The following is a 21,093-nucleotide window of genomic DNA, read 5'->3' as shown; positions in this document are numbered from 1 at the left end:
CAAGGAATCTGATAAAAAAAAAAAAATTCTGGTAGTTTTTGATGCAATTGGTTCAAATCTGACATTCGTTTTTATCGGAAATCACTCGTTTTGGATTTAGGCCCCTTCCCTCTAACAATAATGGGGGAAAGTGTGGGAATTCAGGGTTCTGGGGGGGGGGGGAGCCAAAACGAGTGATTTATGGGAGAAGCAAATTCCAAAATTGTCCGATCGCAGCAAGAAAACATCAAAAGAACACATTATGCAACAGAAATTCTGTTATTTACGAAAAAATAGTATCAGTAATTGTTCCATTGATTGCGTGTTCTGAATTCCCGGTACTCTGTGCTTGCTAACTTAAACAATATAACCAAACTAAACCTTACCTAACCCCCTAGCCCAGACCCCATTGGCCCCCAGACGACTCGATACCCTTCCCCCGCAGGTAAGCGAACGTACGAACACACATAATTTGAGCAACAGCGTAGGGGCAACAGGTGGCTCTGATTTTATTTCATTTTTTTTAATTCAATAACTTCATTATTATCAATTTGCGACGGAAGTAATATTAGAAGATTAGGTTAATATAAAGGGCTAACCCGCCGGGCTGCATAGCGCCGATGCGGCCATATCATTTCACGTCCAGAAATGCCTCAAATTTCACCATATCATTGTTTAATATACCGGGGAAGTTAGGAAGGTTTGTTTGGTTGGGTCTGTTCTTTATAACCACAAATGTTAAGTAGCGTTTATTTTTAAAATATCCGTTTTTTAACACATTTCCACAAACTACATCAATGTCCACTATAATATAACAATGAAAATCCGGCGTTTTTTTAGGGTCCGACTAATTACCCAAATATAGCCGGAATGAAGTCAAATGATGGTCGTAGAAGAGTAATTCGGGCTGTGAATCACTTCTCGACTAGTATTTGGTGTCACAAAGTCACAAAAAATTGGTAAACTTAATTTAATCTGAGTTAATAGATCAAGTGCATGTACCTAACCTAACCTAATCTAATCTAATCTAATCTAATCTATTCTAATCTAACCTAACCTAACCTAACCTAACCTAATCTAATCGTATCTAACCTAACACAACACAACTCAGATTAAATTAAGTTTACCAATTTTTTTTGACTTTATGGCACCAAATACTAGTCGAGAAGTGATTGGCAGTCCGATTTATTCATCTAGGACCATCATTTGACTTCATTCCGGCTACATTTGGGTAATTAGTCGGTCCGGTTTTTTTATGATTGTTTTCAATCAATTTGGCCCACCGGTTAGTCCTATATAATTGCCGAAAATTATCATAGAAACAATAGTTCTAATGACTGAGTGTAGTGAATTGAACCCTGTGCTTGCTGTTCACTACAATATTATCTGAACATTAACCCAAACTCGAAAATGGAAACGAGAACCAGACCCAACCAATGAAACATACCTAACATTACAGTCGTGGGTCAGGGACATATTAGGCAGAATAACTTACTTTGATAATTAAAAGTTTAGATGAAGTAAAGGAGCCGATCAGTGGTGAAGGAGATAAAGTAAAACAAATGAGAACATAAACTGTACTTACTTCACCTTAGGGGCAGGAAGAGCACTAAATCGAGAAGAAATATATCAAATACCTCCCTGAAGAGACCATTAGAGGTGGGGGGTCGTTAACTCAGACTACTGGGGTCGTTAACTCAGACTACTGGTGTTGTTTATCTCCCGGTAACTTCTCTAAAGCTGTACGGTAAGACATTTCTCATTGTAAATACTAATAACTACATATATTCAAGAAAATAAACTACATATATATAAATAAAAAATTATTGATCAACATATATTTATCTAGGGTATATAATATTTCTTAGTGATTAATATAGAAGGAGTGTAGTGTACCGGGTGATGCAGACACTGTTTACTGCCACTGGGAGGGAGTAGTAAGGTCAATTGGTGAAGGATTATATATTATCATGACCTTATGTCCAGTGTTAAGGTTATCGGTAGTATTATACTATGGATCATACATCATGACTGTTGTGCCCCTTAACCAGGAACTTGAGGAGATTATTCAATTGAAAATAAGGGCTTTTACCGTCTGACGAATTACCCTAATGTAGCCTCAATGAAGTCAAATAATGGTCCTACAAGTGTAAATTGGACTGTGAATCACTTCTCGATTATTATTTGTTGTCATAAAGTCACAGAAAATTGGTAAACTTAATTTAATCTGAGGTGTGTTAGGTTAGGTTAGGTACATGCACTCGATCTATTAACTCAAATTAAATTAAGTGTACCAATATTTTGTGACTTCGTGCCACCAAATACCAGTCAAGAAGTGATTCACAGTCCGATTTACACTTGTAGGACCGTTATTTGACTTCATTGCGGCTACATTAGGGTAATTCGTCGGACCCCTTTCTTACCTTTAGCCATCAAGTTGTTAACCCCTGGAACAAGTTACCACAGAGGTAGTTGACTGTTGCTAGTTTGGCGAACAATTTTGGCCTCATTGCTCAATATTTGGTGCTTAATGCAATGGAGATAATCATTTGGGTAATTATTGACGACTGACCTGTCACTGATTTTTCATTGAAAACGATTTTTAAAATGCTACAATATAACTTGGTATTATTGCAGTTTCGGCCAATACACTGCCGACTGTTTTAACCTAATCCAACCCTAGTTGATAAGAAAAACAAGCCGCAGAAGTGCTGTTACAAGACCTCACCAACCTAACCGATGAAACTTACCTAACCTTACCTAACTTCCTAGCCATGGGGATCAGCCCCCGGCATATTTTTATGTGGACATGAGAGCAGCCGCCTGGTTTGTGTGGCTCATAAGATACACTGAGTGTAGGCCTCGATCAGAATGCAGTGCAGGGGAGTGTTTTAAAACGCATCAATATGATTGGTTGCTTACATCTGGGAACAAAACATCACCATGGCATTACCATCAAGAAATTATTATAATATCAGAACTCAGTGATGAAATTACAGGAAGAAAATAAACAGCAAAACAAATAACGCGTAGGCGGGTTAGTCATTAATATTAACCGTCTTTTTTTTTGGAGGAAATGATAAAAAAAATAAATAAACTTACGAGCTGAGAGTTACGGTTATTTTTTATTTTTTTATTTATTTATGTATTTTTTTTTTATTTGCATTAATACAACTTTTTCTCATTGAAAAGCGACAAATATTGAGGAAACTGAAAAAAATTGTCGCCAAAACTTAACTGGAGTAACTGGGGGGATCCGCCCCCGAGACCCCCAATTTTTAATTTAACCAATCATAAACTAAACTAAGCTTACCTTACCTTACCTTACCAGTCATAACTTAACCAAACCTAAATATTCCTAACCTTGACTAACATTTATTTGGAGGCTGGGAAGGACCGAATGATTTCCTTGGGAAAGTGATGCAGGACTGTACAGTGTGTGTAATAGACTTGACCGGCCAATGGGATGGGAAATTCTCTTAAATTTGAACATTTTGACATTCTTCATTTGCCACACAGTGAGGTCACCAAGTGGCTGGTGTGGAGAATAATCTAGAGTTCAGAGGGGCTGGGACAGTACCATCTTCAGTTGATAACTGACTTCCAGATATTAATAATTTCCACGACACATTACAGTATTACTAAATTGATCTCATTATCCTGTCTCTAAAGATATTATTGAGTAACTGTGAATGTAACAACAGTCATGGTCCAAAGTTTAGCCATATTCTTTCCTTTGTTAAGAGTGTTTCTACTGTACAGTGTGTCTAGAATATAATAATTCTTCACGCTGTAGTACATTATTTTTTTTGGTATGTTACATATATTTGTATTTTGATTTTTTTTTTCACACAGGTTGAAATGCAGAGGCAGTTGCTACATAAGAGTAAGCTATAAACTTTCTACAGATTTCCTTCCGTTGTTAATTTTAGATGAACTGTACAGTATATACAGTACCAGGTATGTGCAGTAATATTGTATACTGTATCTAGTACATACCTGTAAATTGCCATAGTGTATTAAAAATTGTAATAATAATGTGGGTACAACATTTGTAATACTCTGACTGCATGACTGTGAATGATGTTTTTTCCAGTTCTAATTTGAAAGCTTTTTACAGTACCGTACCTGTACCTATATTGTACTGTATACAGTACACTGTATCTAAGGGGTGTTGGGAAGACCACCCAGTCATAAGATGTCTTTCCCCTGGTCTTTGGGGTATTTTGTGGGTTGGTGTCTAAACCCACATGGCAAAAGTGATCAGCGTACACATCATAATAATAATAATAATAATAATAATAATAATAATAATAATATTTAATAATAATTATTAGTAATTAATAATATTAATTAATAACAATAACTTGTAATTGTTTTTTGCTTTTCCTACGGGGATTAGCCTACCCGAGCACAGGTCACTGACCAACATCGGGACTTAGGGGGGCGAAAATGTAATAATAATAATAATAAAAAACCATAAAGAAATACAAAAATGATCAAAAGTGAGAAACAATATTTGTATGCTGTGTTGTCAATAGTAAGAGAAACAATTGAGACCCTGCAATTGTGTAAATGAGGCACACAAATGTGGTTCAAGGGCCGCATGCTGCTTTCAAACTATGGGTTGGGGACCACTTCTGAGTGTAATCCATTCAGTTTTTTGCATAACTAATGAAATGAGAAAAATTTCAATGGCTACACATGTACAGTACAGTGGTCCCTCGGTTAACGAGCACAATCCGTTCCAGCAGGTTGCTCGTTAACCGTAACCATTGTTTCAATGGGTTTTTGGGTAATTGGTTCCAGCTCACCGAAAATTGCCTAAATTCAACAAAAAAGGTAGAAAAGTACACTTACTTTGAGGTGTGTATGTAGAAGCCTCCTGGATGATGATGATGATGGGAATTAGAATGGGGGTGGAGGAGAAGAGAAGGCATTGGGGTGGAAGAGAAGTCACCCCATGGCGCCATTTCACCCATAAAATTTTAGTTCTCTTGGTGTATTTCAAGATTATTTTCTTTAAATCAACACTGCACTGCATTATATATTGTCTATATGTAAAATAAATTTCAAAATGACCAATAATTTGCTTGCAAACACAGAAAAAAGCATTTAGTTGAAGAGAGTCTCAAGCAAGATGTGACCTCCACTGAAAAGACAGAGACTGGCGCCTGTTTGGTGTGTTGCCAGGCTGGATGGCGCGCATGAAACTAGTTTCCTTACCTTCAATTATGTTCAATAATTGTTAAAATGACAAAAAATTTAATATTAAACTTTTAAAATTATTGAATAGTATAAACTTCTTGATATTTACTAAAATAGTAAGGAATTTAAGCCCTAAAACCGATTACTGTATTGGCAGACTAATACTACAGCTGATGGACCGCCAAATGCAAGCGAAAACATGTTGAGGTCGGCTCGTAATAAACTCGTTAATCGAGGGATTGCTCGTTAACCGAAGTTAAGAATCTTATGGAAGGTAACTCGTTAACCGAAATCTCGTTAACCGAGGGATCACTTTACAGAACTGTAATCTGAGCACTGTAGTACCTCTAATTCACATAAACAAAAAAAAGATGCAGTAACGATGTTCTATTTTACACTCTGATTCCAAAGTTTTCACTCAACTTTGTCTACACTTGCTCTACTTCTGTTACAAAATTAAATTAATGTCCAACATCTTTATTACAATGACAGTATTCCAAGCCACTTTGTCATATACCTTCACCAGGTCCATGAATCATTCACAAAATGTTTCTTTATTAATAATTTTATTATGAATTAATTTCATACACTTGGTTTTATTTCAGTCTATTCTTCTGTTTCCAGATTTCGTCATTATTCTCGTGTTGGTGTTCACAGCAGGAGTGAACTCATGGGAAAGTTTGGAAGTGTCAAAAGATGTTGAATTAAATGAAAATATTGATTTCCAGAAGACATCAATTAGTACAGAGAATAAAAATGAAGTGGATGCCTTACATGATAAAGAAGATTCATATTCAGAAAATAGTAATCCAACATTAAGCAATGTAAAAGATACCTGTAGTACTATTCATGATGAAAAATCTTGTAACTTGATGGATTCTGCAGCACTGGATGAAGATGATGACCAGAGTGAATTATCACTACTTGGAGAACATGATGATAAAGATGTCAATACTTTACCACAAGAGTATTGTACCAACATTGCTGGGGAAGACAATCATGATTGCCAACACCAATCTGATGCTACGCTTACGAATGCAATGCAAGATGACCAAATTAATGGTGAGGAAGAATTGGTAAAATCTGATAAGACATCAAATGGAGAAGTTGAAGATGGGGATAATAATCAAGACTTGGGCAGAAATGAAATTCTGGTGCATGACTATACAGGGAGAGTATCAGAAATAGATGATCTACATCCAGATTTGGAAAATGTCCCTCTCAGGGAAATACTACTGAAACTTAAGGTAAGTTGCAGTACTGTATTGTGTATATCAATTATTATATCTATTAGGGTTACTTTCATTTTCTGACTATTGCCCACAAATAAGGTGGTTCTTGTAATATGGGTGACTTACCAGAAGGTTTTATGTTCTTATACAGGCCCTTCAGTGTTAGTTAGGACTGATTGTTCATTGGGTTATACAGTTCTAGTCATCCTTTCCTCCCCCATCACACCATCCCCTCAAAATGAAGGTGACTTGGTGCAACAGCTCCCTCTAGTGCCAGTGGTTCCCAACTTTTTGCTATGATGGATGACCCATAAATTACTTTTCCAAAGTTATTGCAATCCCACCTTAAAATGAAGTACAGCACAGGTACACTACTAGTATCTTATTCATGATCCAATATTCATTAAAACCAGAAAATTTGGGTATCTTAGGAAGCTGGAGATACTGGGTGTGGAAAACACATGAGAGAGCAAAACAACAGAGACTAAAAATTTACGTGTGTAAATAATAATAATAATAATAAACGGTTTATTGAAACAGTTTGCAGCCCGAAGGCTGAAAATATACATTGGACATAAATGACTTATTATATACATTGGTGGTTTAACAAAAGCTTTCATTAGAGAAAGGTGAGGGAACATACAGTGAACCTACAGATTAATGTTTACACACGTAGATCATGTGAGCTGAGGTGTTGAACAGCAGACACGTAGTGTAGTAACTCCCTCACAGATGGCGTTATGAGGGGCATCACGTGGAGTACTAGTTCCCTCACAGGTGGTGTTATGAGGGGCTTGACGTGGTGTAGTAATTCCCTTACAGATGGTGTTACGAGGGGCCTGATGATGTAGTAGTTCCCTCACAGATGGTATATGAGGTGTGTGTGTGTGTGTGTGATGTACAATTAAAAAATCTTCAAAGATTTTAATCATGATTATGATAATATATTTTTACCACATTTTTACAAAACTACCGGGTATGACTTTTCCAATCTATAGATGTTATTTTAAAAAATAAAGAATTTTTGCACAAATTGTAAACAAAAAATGTATTTATACGTAGTTGAATAAGACAGGAAGAATTATTACACAGAATTTGCCCTTTATATAAGGTTTTGTTTTCAGCCAGAAGGTCTGACAGATGATGAGGATGAAGCAAATATGGAAGAAGATATTGAGGTCAGTACATTTCAGATACCCAGGTTTTAGCTTTCTACAGTTGTTGTATATTGAGCCAAATTAATTTTGCCATATATAGTAGATTGAAAATTCTAACATTGCCCTTGAGTCAGATAAAGATCCCCTCTCATGCATCCGATACATTTTTAGGTTTCCGTAACTACAACAAAAGTCATATGGGACCATTCACGTGAAGTCTGTTCATCCTCTTTTTATAAGACAAGGATTTGACTATTTGTTTTTTGTTCCAAATAAGGAAAAAATTAATTGTGTTCTCAGCATCGTGTCTAGTAAATTATTTGAAGTTGGTAAAATTATTTTCCCTAATTTTACAACTCTTAAAAATATATGAAAGATATTCTGTTAACACAAAATTTTCTTCATCTCAAAACTCATTCCATACCTGTAGATGCAAATTTCTGCTACTAGATCTTCCATAACTCTAGGAATAACTGTACTAGGTACAGTCAATCAAAAAGCTACAGTATCTGTACTTGGGAGGTCGATGAATTTCAGGATGAATACTGTGACTCCTGTTGTCTCCGTAGGGTTGCCAAAATCCTACGTCCTTTGTGTAATATTGTCTAGCACAATATTGTAAGGATTGTTTTTGATTGACTGTCCAGGTAAGTGTAACATATGAGATTGACTAAAAAATTATCCCTTCTTGTACTTCATGATAACAGAAATGCTTCTCTCATTTTTATTTATAGGTGGAAGAGGAAGTATTAGTTTCATCAGGCTCAGCTGAGGAGCAAGAGGAAATCCTTGACAATGATAGTAGCAACAGCAGCAGCAGTGGTAGCAGCAATAGTAACAGTAGTGGTGGTGGCAGCAAAAAAGCTGTTTGCTTGGAGCTTAATGTAACTGAACCTGTTATTGATGTTGAGGTAATTATCTTGCGTGTGTTCAGTGTTTTTTTTTTTTTTTTAATATTTATGACCTTTTGCTGTTTACAGATCAGTAAAACTGTGCACCTTCCTAGATCATTTTATTTCAAATCAACGTGTACTCTTGTGTTGAAAGTGCAGTAGAAAATTAGCCAGTTCGTTTAATCAGAAATCCTCCCTTTTAATCATCATCACCATTTTATGGCCATTTTCCGTGCTTGCATGAGTTAGCCATGATTACCTGGTGGCAGCTGTTGGGTAAAACCAGAATGAGGTGACTCCACACCTCCCCACTCACCACCTCAAACCCAGGACACCGGCCCAGAAAATGCAGCAGAGGCCAGGGGATGGGCACAGTCTGATGACCTGATTGTCATCAGGCATATTGAAGCAAAGTTTTACATAGTCCAGAAAAAAATGGTATAGCTCAACCCACACCACATAAAAGGTTTGGCTGTATATTTTGTTAGGGTAAGCCTTCTGGAACATTTCTAGGGTGGGTGTCATGTCAGGTTGTGGTAAAAAAAGTTATACAGGCCAATTACCATTATAGTGGTTATGCCATGTCTCAAAAATGAGGTGTGGTGGGGTGCTGTAAATGATCTTATGGTTTTACCCTGGCTGTAAGTTTAGGAAATTAAGATATCACAGCACCAGAAAAGATGCTTCATCACACAAAACCCTTTTATTTAACAGAGCAGAGAAGAGTTCTCATAAGTACAATAGTATACAAAATACCCTGTATACCAAAAGTGATACATCCGTTGGTGCAGAACACTTCCAGGAATGAGAGATTTCTGGGTAATGAGGCGACTCCCTCAAAGCCAGAAAAAATCACTCATCCCCGGAATTTTCCAGAAAATGTGCCCCTCAGAGAATTGTTCCCAAACCTCGAATTATCCAGAAAATTCCGATTTTGGAAACGATTTTCTGAGAAAATTTCAGTTCCAGCTGTTGGAGAGTTCCGGTTAAGATGGATATTACTACTGGATACAGGAAATCATTGGCATGAAATATCACTGAGAAACATAAATGTTTTTCTTTTTCTCTATTCCAACTCATAAAATAGGAATTCCCGTGATGTGATAACATGTACAATATAGATACACTCGCCAATCAAATAGTAGTAGCAGTTTAGCACTGTACTCTTGTTCCTGTAAGCTTTTATGGACTAAATTTTACAGATACACTGTAATTAATGTAATGTGGGTAGTCACTTAGTGTACATCAACACTTAAAAACACCAGTACTTGTCACTACAGTTATGTAGACTTAAAACTAAAATATTACAGGATAGCAGGGCCTTATGCACATTGTATCCATCATGGATAATGGCCAACCTGCTTGACTATATGCCGGTTGCTGTGAGAGAAAATACTGTATAGCTATTGGATGTGTTTGATGCAAGTGTGCTGGAGGAGATATTAACATGTGATACAGTACTGTACTATGTTAACATGTGATACAGTATTGTACTATATTAACATGTGATACAGTACTGTACTATATTAACATGTGATACAGTACTGTACTATATTAACATGTGATACAGTACTGTACTATATTAACATGTGATACAGTACTGTACTATATTAACATGTGATACAGTACTGTACTATATTAACATGTGATACAGTACTGTACTATATTAACATGTGATACAGTACTGTACTATATTAACATGTGATACAGTACTGCACTATATTTACATGTGGTCATTGAAGGTCGTCAAGATACTAAACTGTGTTCTTTATTTTAATGTTTTGTGTAAAATTATACTGTGCTTCAATATGTACAGAATACTCCCATAAGCTTTGCAGTGTACAGGTATTTGATTCAGTGAATGTGTTAATCAAACATTGAAAAGGCAGCATCATTCATACACTCCTTCCTCTTTATGCCTAAGTACTATTTCATCTCTTTCATACTGCCGCCTGACTACAGTATACTGTGCAGGTAATTTTAAATTATTAAATCTGGCCATATGAATGTAAACTTTATATTGTATATGTCCCTCATATAGGAACTTTTTTCACTGTTCTTTTCATGTATTGTCCCCGTTTTTTACATATTTCTGAAAGAAGAAGAAAAATTAAAATAACAATATTGACAAACTTGTGAAAATATAATCCATACTTTTCAGATCATCAATGCAACAGCACTGATGAAGTTACTACAGATTGATCCCAATGTAACAAGTAGATCATCAGCTGGTCCATGTTACCTTGTGTATTTCTTCAGTCCATATTGTCCTTTTTCTGTCATGGGCTCACCATATGTCAATGCTCTTGCTCGTTCAGTGCCAAATATTCCTGTCTACGGTCTGGACAGCATTGAACACCACAGGTCAGTTTACCCTGCATCTTTCTATTATATCCATTTGGTTGGGAGTATTGTACCTAGTCTTCTGTGATAACATTGAATATTAGCAGTCTTATTGTTCTCATCATATATGAAGTTCATTTATTGTAAGCAGCTTAACACTTTCTCCCTGTTAGGTTATTCTGAACACACATGCTTTTCTAACACCCACAAGAAAACTAGCTGAGTGTATTTTGGAATAAGATTATTATGAGAATTTGCATTTTGTGAACATTCAGTTATATAGAGTACTGCATGTAAAATCCTTGTTTATATCCAGTAATCCCTCACTACTGTATTACCATTCTCTGTTGTTATATGGTCTGTTGTCGTGCACTCTGTGTGTATCCAGCATTTTTCATACCCAACCAAAATGTTTCTATTCAAAATTTTCCAATACAGTACATATCATTTTCTTGGCAGATGTTTGTTATATTTTACTAAATAAATATTCATCTTTTAAGGCATAGATGTGGATGTATCATATTCAGGGCTGTGTTATGATAATCTAGGGCTGCATTAAGATAACCTAGGGCCCTGTTAAGATAACCTAGGGCCCTGTTAAGATAACCTAGGGCCCAGGCACTGATCCCAATACAGTACTGCATTGAGTTTCTTCATGCTTTTTGTGGGCACAAGGCTAGCTACACATACAGAACACTTTAAGTCATCAACATCCTACACTCTACCACTTACTCCACTGCACGTATTGTGTACCCGCCTTCCAAACTCGTTGCTCATTATTGGAGGACATATGTGACAGAATAAAGGAAAATTAAGTTATTAATTCCTTATTATTTGAAGATTCACAGGCAAGATATGTGGACCATACTTTCTGGAACAAGGGTAAGAGAAATGAGATGAGGGTGTTTCCAGGGGCATGGATGGGAACTTTGGTAGAGAGGCTGGATAATATGTCTGAAAATGGAACAAAACCCATTATCTGATTTCATGCAAGAGGCAAGGATATTGTCCTGTGTAGGAGTGAAAAGCTTCTAGGCTGGTACGAGGCTACTATAAAGGTTATTTGGAGGAAGGAAGGTGCACCTTCCTTGTTACATGTGGCATCCCACCAAGAAGAGCAGTTGGCAATGAATGGTTGTACAGGGCAATTGGTATCAGTTGCCTGTTGTGCATACATTGCAAGAAGAATGAAGTTCCATTCATTGACAATTGGAACAGACTCTTGCATATAAAAGTGTTTTAAATGCAAGAGTTGGAGTGCTTTTATTAAGGGGTTGGATGGCAGGTGTGGTAACTTTACATAAGAGAATAATTACCAGGGTATCACAGGCTTCAAACCGCTAGTTGATAGATGTGTTGGACTTTGTAACATACGGGCAAAAAGAAACTCTTATCACTGATGACAGTAAAAATAAATTAGACATGTAAACCAAAGACTAAGAAGAGGAGAGCAGACAGAATGGAAATAACCTAAACATTTAATATGCAAATAGCAGAAATATTATAAATACTATACAGGTATCCCTTGGTATACAAACATTCGAGTTACGAAAATTCACTTATTCAGTACTAATTTCCTAAATTACCACCTCTTTTTTGTGTTGTGAAAGCTTCCCCCACTTTACGAATTTGGGTCCCAGCAAAAATTCAAATTGCACGCCTGCCGGAATCAGCTGGGGCAGCCATACCCCCTAGCACTCTCCCTACCAGGCTGAGGTACGAGTTGCTATGGTAATTTCATTATTACAATATTAGGACATCTGAGAACTTGTGTTGAGAGTTTGTTTGATTTTGAGGTTTCCATAAAAGTTGTCATTCATACTCATCATTTAAGGATTATTTGTGGTTGTTTGTTTTTATCTAAAATATTTCAACTTTTATGTAAAATTGCATAATGAAAAATATGTGTCTTATGAATTGCCTTTCATCTTTTCAGTGTAAATGCTCGCTATGGTGTGATGGGGACCCCAACATTACTACTATTCCATAATGGAAATGGAGTTGGAAGATATAATGCTTCTGAATATTCAGTGTCACAGCTGTTGTCTTTTGTAAAACATTATACTGACCAGGATATTATCAACATCAATGTCACTTCATCAGACTTTCGGGTAAGTCTTCATGAGCTGATAAGTATACTAATAAAAACAGGTTGCTGTAATGTGAAAATTGTGCATGCATTATTAGTCACAAGCATTCCCAGTTGTGCATTTACTTTAAAACCTATGTAAGCCTGAACTCCATAATTCAGATATTTCCAGTAATACCTTGCCTCAATGTTTACATGAGCTGAAATCCCCCAAAAATAATAATTACAGGGAATTTAAATGTAAAAAATAAGGGTACATTTCACAAACTGCACTGTGCTGACCCACACCAATTTCTACTACTGTTTCAAGACATTCAAGCTACAATCGCCTAATAAAGTGAAACACAGTAAGGTCCTGCTTACCATGTCATGTGTGGTCCTCCAAGCATCTAAGCCACCAATATACAGTACTGTCCTGTATATGGCATTTATTGTTGTTGTTTTCAGACATGTGATTCCTCCGCAAATGGAATATACAATACAAGTGTGTCATGTATATATAAATACAGTACTGTACAGTCTATAGGAAACATGGAATATATTACTAATTTACTATGATTGACAAGCTGAAATGTGGTGACACAAGTTTCTGCTATATGCCACCATGTCAGACACAAAGACTGATACAGTATATAATACGAGGTCTGTCCGGAAAGTATCCAGCCATTTACTATTAAAAAAAAATATTGCTCACCTAGGACAATGGGACCTCACACACTTCTCCCAGCGTCCCTTCCACTTTTCAAAACAGTCTGCAAAGTCCTCTTTCGGGATCTCCAACAGCTGCCTCGTCGCATTCTCCTTAATCTCGTCCACGGTCAGAAATCTCCTCCCTTTCAACGGCGATTTTAGCTTTGAGAAAAGCCAGAAGTCGCAGGGAGCCAAATCTGGGCTGTAGGAGGGCTGAGAGACCTGGGTGATGCGATGTTTTCCCAAAAAACCCTGCACGAGACGTGAAGAATGGGCAGGCGCGTTGTCACGGTGAAGCTGTCAGTCACCACTTGCCCACAGCTGCGGTCGTTTCTTCTTACCCATCCCTCAGCCGGCGAAAAACTTCGATGTAGTAGTACTCCTTCGTTATTGTTTGGCCTGGACGAGATTAAGGAAACTGCGAGGAGGCAGCTGATGGAGATCCCGAAAGAGGACTTTGCAGACGACTGGTTTAAGGACTCAAATCCAGGTCGTAAGTCGAAATGGTCATAAGTCAAAAATGCTTAAATAATACATAGAAAATCTAAAATGGGTGTCTCTTTTTCTTCTCAGCACCACAAAACTCTCACTTTTAAGCTTGCCAGCCATTTTAAAGTGAATTACAAGCAAAAATTTTGTCAGTACACTGACGTTGGGACTCGAAAATACGTAATTTGACAAAATTTTGGTATGACTGAGGCAGGTCGCAAGTGCGGGTGGTCATAAGTCGAGTAGGTCGTAAGTCGGGGAGGAGCTGTATATATATATATATATATATATATATATATATATATATATATATATATATATATATATATATATATATATATATATATATATATATATATATATATATATATATATATATATATATATATATATATATATATATATATATATATATATATATACTGTATATATATACTGTATATATATATATATATATATATATATATATATATATATATATATATATATATATATATATATATATATATATATATATATATATATATATATATATATATATATATATAATCCAGTTGCCTCTGAAGATGTCTTGAATAAAGACGAAAGCTAAGGTGCTCCGTTGTTTCCCTTTTCCCTTGTGATTTTATCAAGTTTTATCTTATCCACATTTTCATTGTGGATCTACATGAAACATGAGATATATATATATATAAGTGTGATAATGTATATGCATGGTATAGTATAGTATAGTACTGTACAGTACACTATAATGGTTTATTTACTTGATTATTGATCCAAATATTTTGGAATATATTTCAGGCTACTCTACCATCTCAAATAGCAGAAGGACGACCCTATGCATTATGGGCAGCATGGACTTTTCTCATTAGTTTTGCTTCCTGGTTATTCTTAACCTCTGAGCTATGTGCCAGGCTCACTGAGGCCATACTAAACAACTGGAGGGAAGCTGAAGCACAAAATGATCACCAAGATTGATATTATTCATTAGTAACATAAGACATATGAATAAAAAGGAAACTGTACAGCCAGATATATATTTAATGATGTTTTTAAGATAAATTAAATAATTACTGGTAAAATGATAAGGTGGGTGTCGATGGTACAGCGGTAATGCACGTAACTTACCAATATATCAAGGAGTTGAGCCTCGGCCCGGACACACATAAGAAGGTTGTTTTCTAGTGTGAATCTACCCAATATCACAGGTTTCCCGGTTTCCTCCTGTACTAACACTGGATAGACCATCCACCTGAATGGCAAGTAAGCTGATAGTGGCAAAAATTATTTTTAAAAAAATACCAGAAGTGAAAAAGAATTAACTGGAAGGTCATTCATACTAAAACAAAAGCTGAGGTATTTAGGTGCAATATTGAAAAAGAAAAGTTAGAATATGATCAACTTCTGTCAAATTATACTGGTGTTAAGTCATCAAAATCTTTATAAATAATATGGAAGCACAAAATTCAAATATGGTTGAGAAAAAGTTAACATCTTTGAGTCTGTAGAGTTGTCCAGTAATTGAGAGATTTCTTTGTGGATGTATATACTGTATATTATATATGTACCCTGTATGTATATGTATTTATCTCAATTGTTGTGCCTCATTCATACACTTATTTATAGAGAATTCTTTATGACTCAATTAAAAAAGAATTAGATAATAATAACACAGCTGCTCATTTTTTAGGAAAGCAAAGAATACTGTACAGCATTATTGTATATACAGTATAGAGATTCAAAGAAAGTAAGGTTTAGAATGTAGAGCAGTAATAGAAGTTTTAGAGTAATGAGGGTAACCAAAAATTTAATACTGTATGTTAATAAAAACCACCAAATGGGGTTGGAATATCATTCATAATTAAACTGCTGAACTGTAATGAGGTCACTGAAATTCTGAATGAATTTATTCTATTTCAATGAGTTTACTGTACTAATATGTTGAATATTACATTTAAGGTGTTAGTTATATAGATAAATATGTAATCCCCATCAATCAAGTACAATTTCCAATGTAAACTTTATTTTCAAATCGGTGTATCCAAACTTCTTGAGCATTTTTACCAGATTTTCACCATTCAGTGATGTAAGTCTTCCTGCTTGTTCATTGATTTTTGTTTTATGTTTTTTTCTGTATCATGGAATGGAAAATAGATATGTAATTAATAACACAAACTACAGGATTACTTGAAGCTATGTGAGAAACTCTTAGAGATTTATTCTAAAGGCTTTACTGATTGTAAATTAGAAAGGTGTGGTAATGAAGACAAAAGTGGGGAATCAACATATTATTGAGAAGAATGGTGTAGATGGCATAATTTTATGTTTTTTATTTGAAGATTTATCTTTGAATGTGTTGTAAAAAAAAATTGAACCTGTAAGTTTTGTTCATATTAAATATTAACTTAATTTACCTTATTTGGATTGCTAGATATTTATTGGCCTTACTACACTTTTATGCTGACCTCACTTACTCACGAGTTGGCATAAATTATTTACTATTGAAAAATCATACACAGTACAGTATAGAATTATCATAAATCGAGGTACTACAGGTACTGTATCGATGCTGTACCCTCATGTATTGTTCATAGGTGAGAAATACCACTCATGAACGCATCTTTTTGGATTAATGTGGTAATAAACTCTTTTTAAAGCTATTTGTTATACAGGGGTTTTCATTATCCGAGCTTTATAGGGACCAGAAAAAAGACTCGGATAGTGATTTTACAGATAAAGGAGAAATAATTCCCATAAGAATTAATGGGTATAAGGCTGGGACCATCACATTGTAAATGACACTCAAAAAGTTTAATTTGATATCTCTTAACATTTATACTGTATACTGTACCTTAGAAACATTTGTTAAACATTTGATTACAGATTATTTTACAAAATTACTTAACTTTATACCTTGTAATTTAATTTAGGTACTGTACAGTATACTTAAAGTCTTTTGGAGGTGTGGTGACGTGACACAGGCTACCTAACCACGAGGTCAGCCAACTGTACAGTACACACACGCACTCGCACACTCATTTCAGTGAAAGTGGTTTATTGAGACATTATTAAAATTAAAATAAAATAAAATAAAGGTATATCGGTAATACCAACGATAGCCGGAATCCCTCAAACTCGGAACTCTCCGATAGCCGGAATTGAAATTTTCTCGGAAAATCGATCCCAAAGCCGGAATTTTCTGGAAAATTCCAGCTTTGGGAACGATCTTTCTAGGGGCACATTTTCCGGAATATTCAAAGAAAAATTTCCCGATACCCGGAAAATTAAGGGGATGGGGGATATTTTTCCAAGTTTGAGAGATGAAAATCAGGCTCATTTTCTGGAAATTCCAAGAAAAAATTTCCGGTACCCAAAAAATTCTGGAAAATTCCAGCTTTGAGAGTACGTAGTCTTGTTACCCGGAAATCTCTCATTCCTGGAAGTGCTCTGCACCAATTGTTCTGGCTAACGGAGATATCACTGTAATGAGGAATAATATCCGTGGAAATGTATGTAATTGCGTAGGAGAGTTAAATGAGCAAGCTGTTCCCTATCCTCAGCAACAAATTAAAATTAAATTTCATGTTGACGAGGAAACTTACTCCCAACGTCCAGCCAACATACTTACCATCAATCACCAGCCAACATCCCCTCAACTCCCCCCAACCAACATAATTACCATCAATCACCAGCCAACATACCCTCAACCCCCCCACCAACATAATTACCCTCAATCACCAGCCAACGTACTTACCATCAATCACCAGCCAACATAATTGTCATTAAAACATAAGAATGGAAGAAACTGCAACGACGTCTATTGGCCTTGAGTTGTGACCTCAAGTGGGGTGGCCGTCTACCAGCTCCAGGTGGACACTCGACTGAGTAGTGCCCTCTGAGATGTTTATAAAAATCAATTAGGTTACCACTGTCCGCCTGTAGCTAGGCAGTTGCAGTCGTTCACAGCTTTCTGGATGATTGAGGAGCCGTAGTGCAGGCACCAGTCTAGTGGTCCTCCTTTGGACATTTTCAATCAACTGACAGTCCCTAGCATATCTCTGGGACCACGCGGTTGACAGTACTCCAGACAGGGAAGCACCTCACATTTGAAGAGCTTAATAAGGATATAAGAAAAGGAAAAGTAACAGAGACGTGACCGATCGCCCAAGCGGCTAACGAGCCGATCAGTGGTGAAGAGGATAAAAGTAACGAGGAACGGAACATATCACAATGACTCGAGAACTTCAGTTCGCTGTCAACATGCACACCCAGGTCCTTTTCACATTCGGTCTCTATGAATGCTGTTTCTGCATTCTGTTGGGAGATATGATATGCCTCCTTTCTGATTGTACGACCTCGGTGCATCCTCTTCGTGTCATTGAATTTTAGCATCCATTTCTTCGTCTACTCTTGAAGCTGACAGAGGTCTTTACGTAGCTCTTCACAGTCTGTTTGGTTCTTAATTTCCCTGAATATCGTGGCATCGTCCACAAACGTTAGTATGGAGGAGTGTACGGCTTCCGGCATGCCATGTATGTGGGTCTCCTTGGCGGATCGGCTCACTCTACCATTGGTTGAATGCTTTTTTATGGGGAATTAGCCCACCCAGGCACGGGTCATCGACCCACAACGGGGTCTAGGAGGCGAAAAAATAAGAGTAAAAAGAAATTAAGAATAGAAAAGAAAAAGATTATATTAATCTACACCGCGAAGATGCCGGAAAACCAACTTTTTACTTTTATCCTCTTCACCACTGATCGGGTCGTTAGCCACTTGGGCGATCGGTCACGTCTCTGTTACTTTTCCTTTTCTTTTATCCTCTTCACCAAATGATCGACTCGTTAGCGGCTTGGGCAATCGGTCACGTCTCTGTTACGCACTGTTAGCAAGCACTGGGCATGCACCGGCCCCTGAATGTACCTGAACCTGCTCCAGTGTTGGTCAAGTCTTGTCTTGAAAGAGCTCACACTCGGTGCCGTCACAACACTTTCTGGTATATTGTTCCAAGAGTTCACAACTCTCACTCCAAAAAGTTTGCCCTCACAGTTTTCTGGACTTAAAGCTTCTTCAATCTTGAGCTGTGACCCCTTTTGGGGCGAGCGCCCGCCAGCTCCAAGTAAGGACACTCGACTGAGTAGTGCCCCTTGAGATGCTTATACACCTCAATTAGGTCTCCCCTTGCCCGTCTGTAGTATAAGCTAGGCAAGTTCAGGCGCTCCAATCTCTCAGGGTAGCTGAGGTTCCGAAGTGCAGGCACCACTCTGGTGGCCCTCCTTTGAACATTTTCAACCAACTGACAGTCCCTAGCATATCCCGGGGATCAGACGGGGTGACAGTACTCCAGATGGGGAAGCACTTCACTCTTGAAGATCGTTACGAGGGACGGACCGTCTAGATATCTGAACGACCTTATAAGACCCAATAATTTATTTGCCTGATTTACCTTCTTCTCGCAATGGCCCGAGAACTTCAGCTCATTGTCAACATACACACCTAGGTCCTTCTCACATTCAGTCTCAAATAGTGCAGTTTCTTCATTCCGTTGGGACATATGATACGCCTCCTTACCGTTGGTACGCCCCAGGTGCATCCTCTTACACTTCGTGACATTGAATCTCAGCAGCCATTTCTTCGACCATTCTTGGAGCCCACAGAGGTCCTTCTGCAGCTCTTCACAGTCCGCTTGGTTTTTTATTTCCCGAAATAACTTGGCGTCATCGGCAAACATTTGTATGGAGGAGTGTACAATGTCAGGCATGTCATTTATGAAACAAACAAACAACAGCGGGCCCAATACACTGCCCTGTGGTACCCACCTTGTGACAGGTACGGAAGATGATTTCGTGCCATTAATCACCACACAATGCTTGCGGTCATGTAGAAAGTCTTCTATCCACGCTAGGACACTTCCCCGAATTCCGTACCCTTCCAGTTTGATTTTCAGCCTTTCGTGGGGTACACTGTCGAAAGCCTTGGCAAAATCTAGGTAAATATTGTTGATATTACCACCCCGTTCCAGAATATGGGTCCAAATATCCAATACCTTTAGTAATTGTGTTAAGCAGGAGCTCCCCGGCATAAAACCGTGTTGGTAATCCTTTACAAGGTTGTTTCGTAGTAATGTTTCATTGCGAGACAAATTGTAAGACTATGAAAACACAGAAGAAGGAGGAGCATTCCACAGTTTGGCTGTGTATCTTGCTTACATACCTACATTGTCTCTATGCATTAATTATATACCTGCACTATGTTTATATTGTATAACTACAATGTATGTCCTATACATACTGAAAAATATTTACCCAATTTATCGAATGGCCACCCACTAGAGATGGCCATGCCGAGGGAGGGAGGCCAGTGGCCTGTGTAGGATCCCTCCATTGTTCTTGATAATTTAATCAAGGGCTATTTTGTAGCACCAATACTGTTCTAGATTCCTCAGCTTGGGCCGGGAGACTGTTCCCCTAACCACACTCCCCAAGTCAACCGTACACCATATTCCCACTAATTAGCATCTTACCCCATTTTCTTGTTAAAATTCCAGATATTAATAATTATTTTCAAATCATTATCATAATGTTATGTTTATGCCATTTTTAGTTTAGTTCCTCCTATTCCCTTGTACAGGCCGTTTTCCATTTTCTTTTGTAACGCAATTGTAACTGCTGGAGAAAACTCTTCCAGCAAATAACGGGACATACAGATGACACAGTGTCGTGCCTGCGGGCTGTAATGTTCGTTACGTTCGCTGTGTAAATAGTTATTGTCAAATTATTTTATATTTTTGTTCTGTCTGTTTACAGTAGTGCCATGTTAATAATCTTTACTGAAAATTCTAACACTTAATTCCATGCACTAGGCATGCTATCTCACATACTGCCACGTAAGCAACTTTCTCGTGATTTTTTATGAAGTTCTATACGTTTACCTTATATTGCTGGTCATTGTAACTTCAGAAAAAATTCACTCAATACTCTCAAGTACAATAAATATTGCAATCATCATATCAACCT

General features: G+C 37.1%; 2 protein-coding genes across 8 annotated transcripts in view; one reads left to right on the top strand and one right to left on the bottom strand.

Annotated features, from left to right (window-relative positions):
• Window positions 1-1,966, bottom strand: part of LOC121880162 (transcription initiation factor TFIID subunit 2-like) — a 42,958-nt gene extending 40,992 nt beyond the window's left edge. For 4 of the 7 annotated variants that reach the window (XM_042387272.1, XM_042387267.1, XM_042387271.1 and 1 more), the window contains exon 1: window positions 1,565-1,715. Coding sequence is in view for 1 of the 7 variants with exons in the window: in XM_042387270.1 (XP_042243204.1) it covers window positions 1,617-1,633 (17 nt within the window). In the remaining 6 variants the exon portion in view is untranslated. Of the gene's footprint in view, window positions 1-1,564; window positions 1,716-1,875 lie in introns of those variants that run through there. The other 3 variants (XM_042387268.1, XM_042387269.1, XM_042387270.1) reach the window with 3 other exon arrangements.
• Window positions 1,895-16,740, top strand: LOC121880163. The gene is made up of 9 exons (XM_042387275.1): window positions 1,895-1,916; window positions 3,835-3,865; window positions 5,812-6,434; window positions 7,544-7,597; window positions 8,311-8,487; window positions 10,432-10,443; window positions 10,631-10,833; window positions 12,749-12,923; window positions 14,882-16,740. The coding sequence occupies exons 2-9, from the start codon at window positions 3,841-3,843 to the stop codon at window positions 15,056-15,058; spliced, it is 1,446 nt and encodes a 481-aa protein (XP_042243209.1). The 5' UTR covers window positions 1,895-1,916; window positions 3,835-3,840; the 3' UTR covers window positions 15,059-16,740.
• Window positions 16,741-21,093: the final 4,353 nt, after the last annotated feature.

This window comes from Homarus americanus, unplaced genomic scaffold (assembly GCF_018991925.1).
Source record: "Homarus americanus isolate GMGI-L3 unplaced genomic scaffold, GMGI_Hamer_2.0 scaffold30108, whole genome shotgun sequence".
Lineage (NCBI taxonomy): Eukaryota > Metazoa > Arthropoda > Malacostraca > Decapoda > Nephropidae > Homarus > Homarus americanus.
Note: the sequence above shows the minus strand (reverse complement) of the source record. Positions and strands in the feature narration are given on the sequence as shown.

Excerpts from the sequence above, each read along its gene's own strand:
- LOC121880163 (XM_042387275.1), top strand. The coding sequence starts at position 3,841 with ATGCAGAGGCAGTTGCTACATAAGA. Across the intron at positions 7,598-8,310 it reads ATATGGAAGAAGATATTGAG|GTGGAAGAGGAAGTATTAGT; the intron begins GTCAGTACATTT and ends TTTTATTTATAG. Across the intron at positions 12,924-14,881 it reads TCACTTCATCAGACTTTCGG|GCTACTCTACCATCTCAAAT; the intron begins GTAAGTCTTCAT and ends AATATATTTCAG.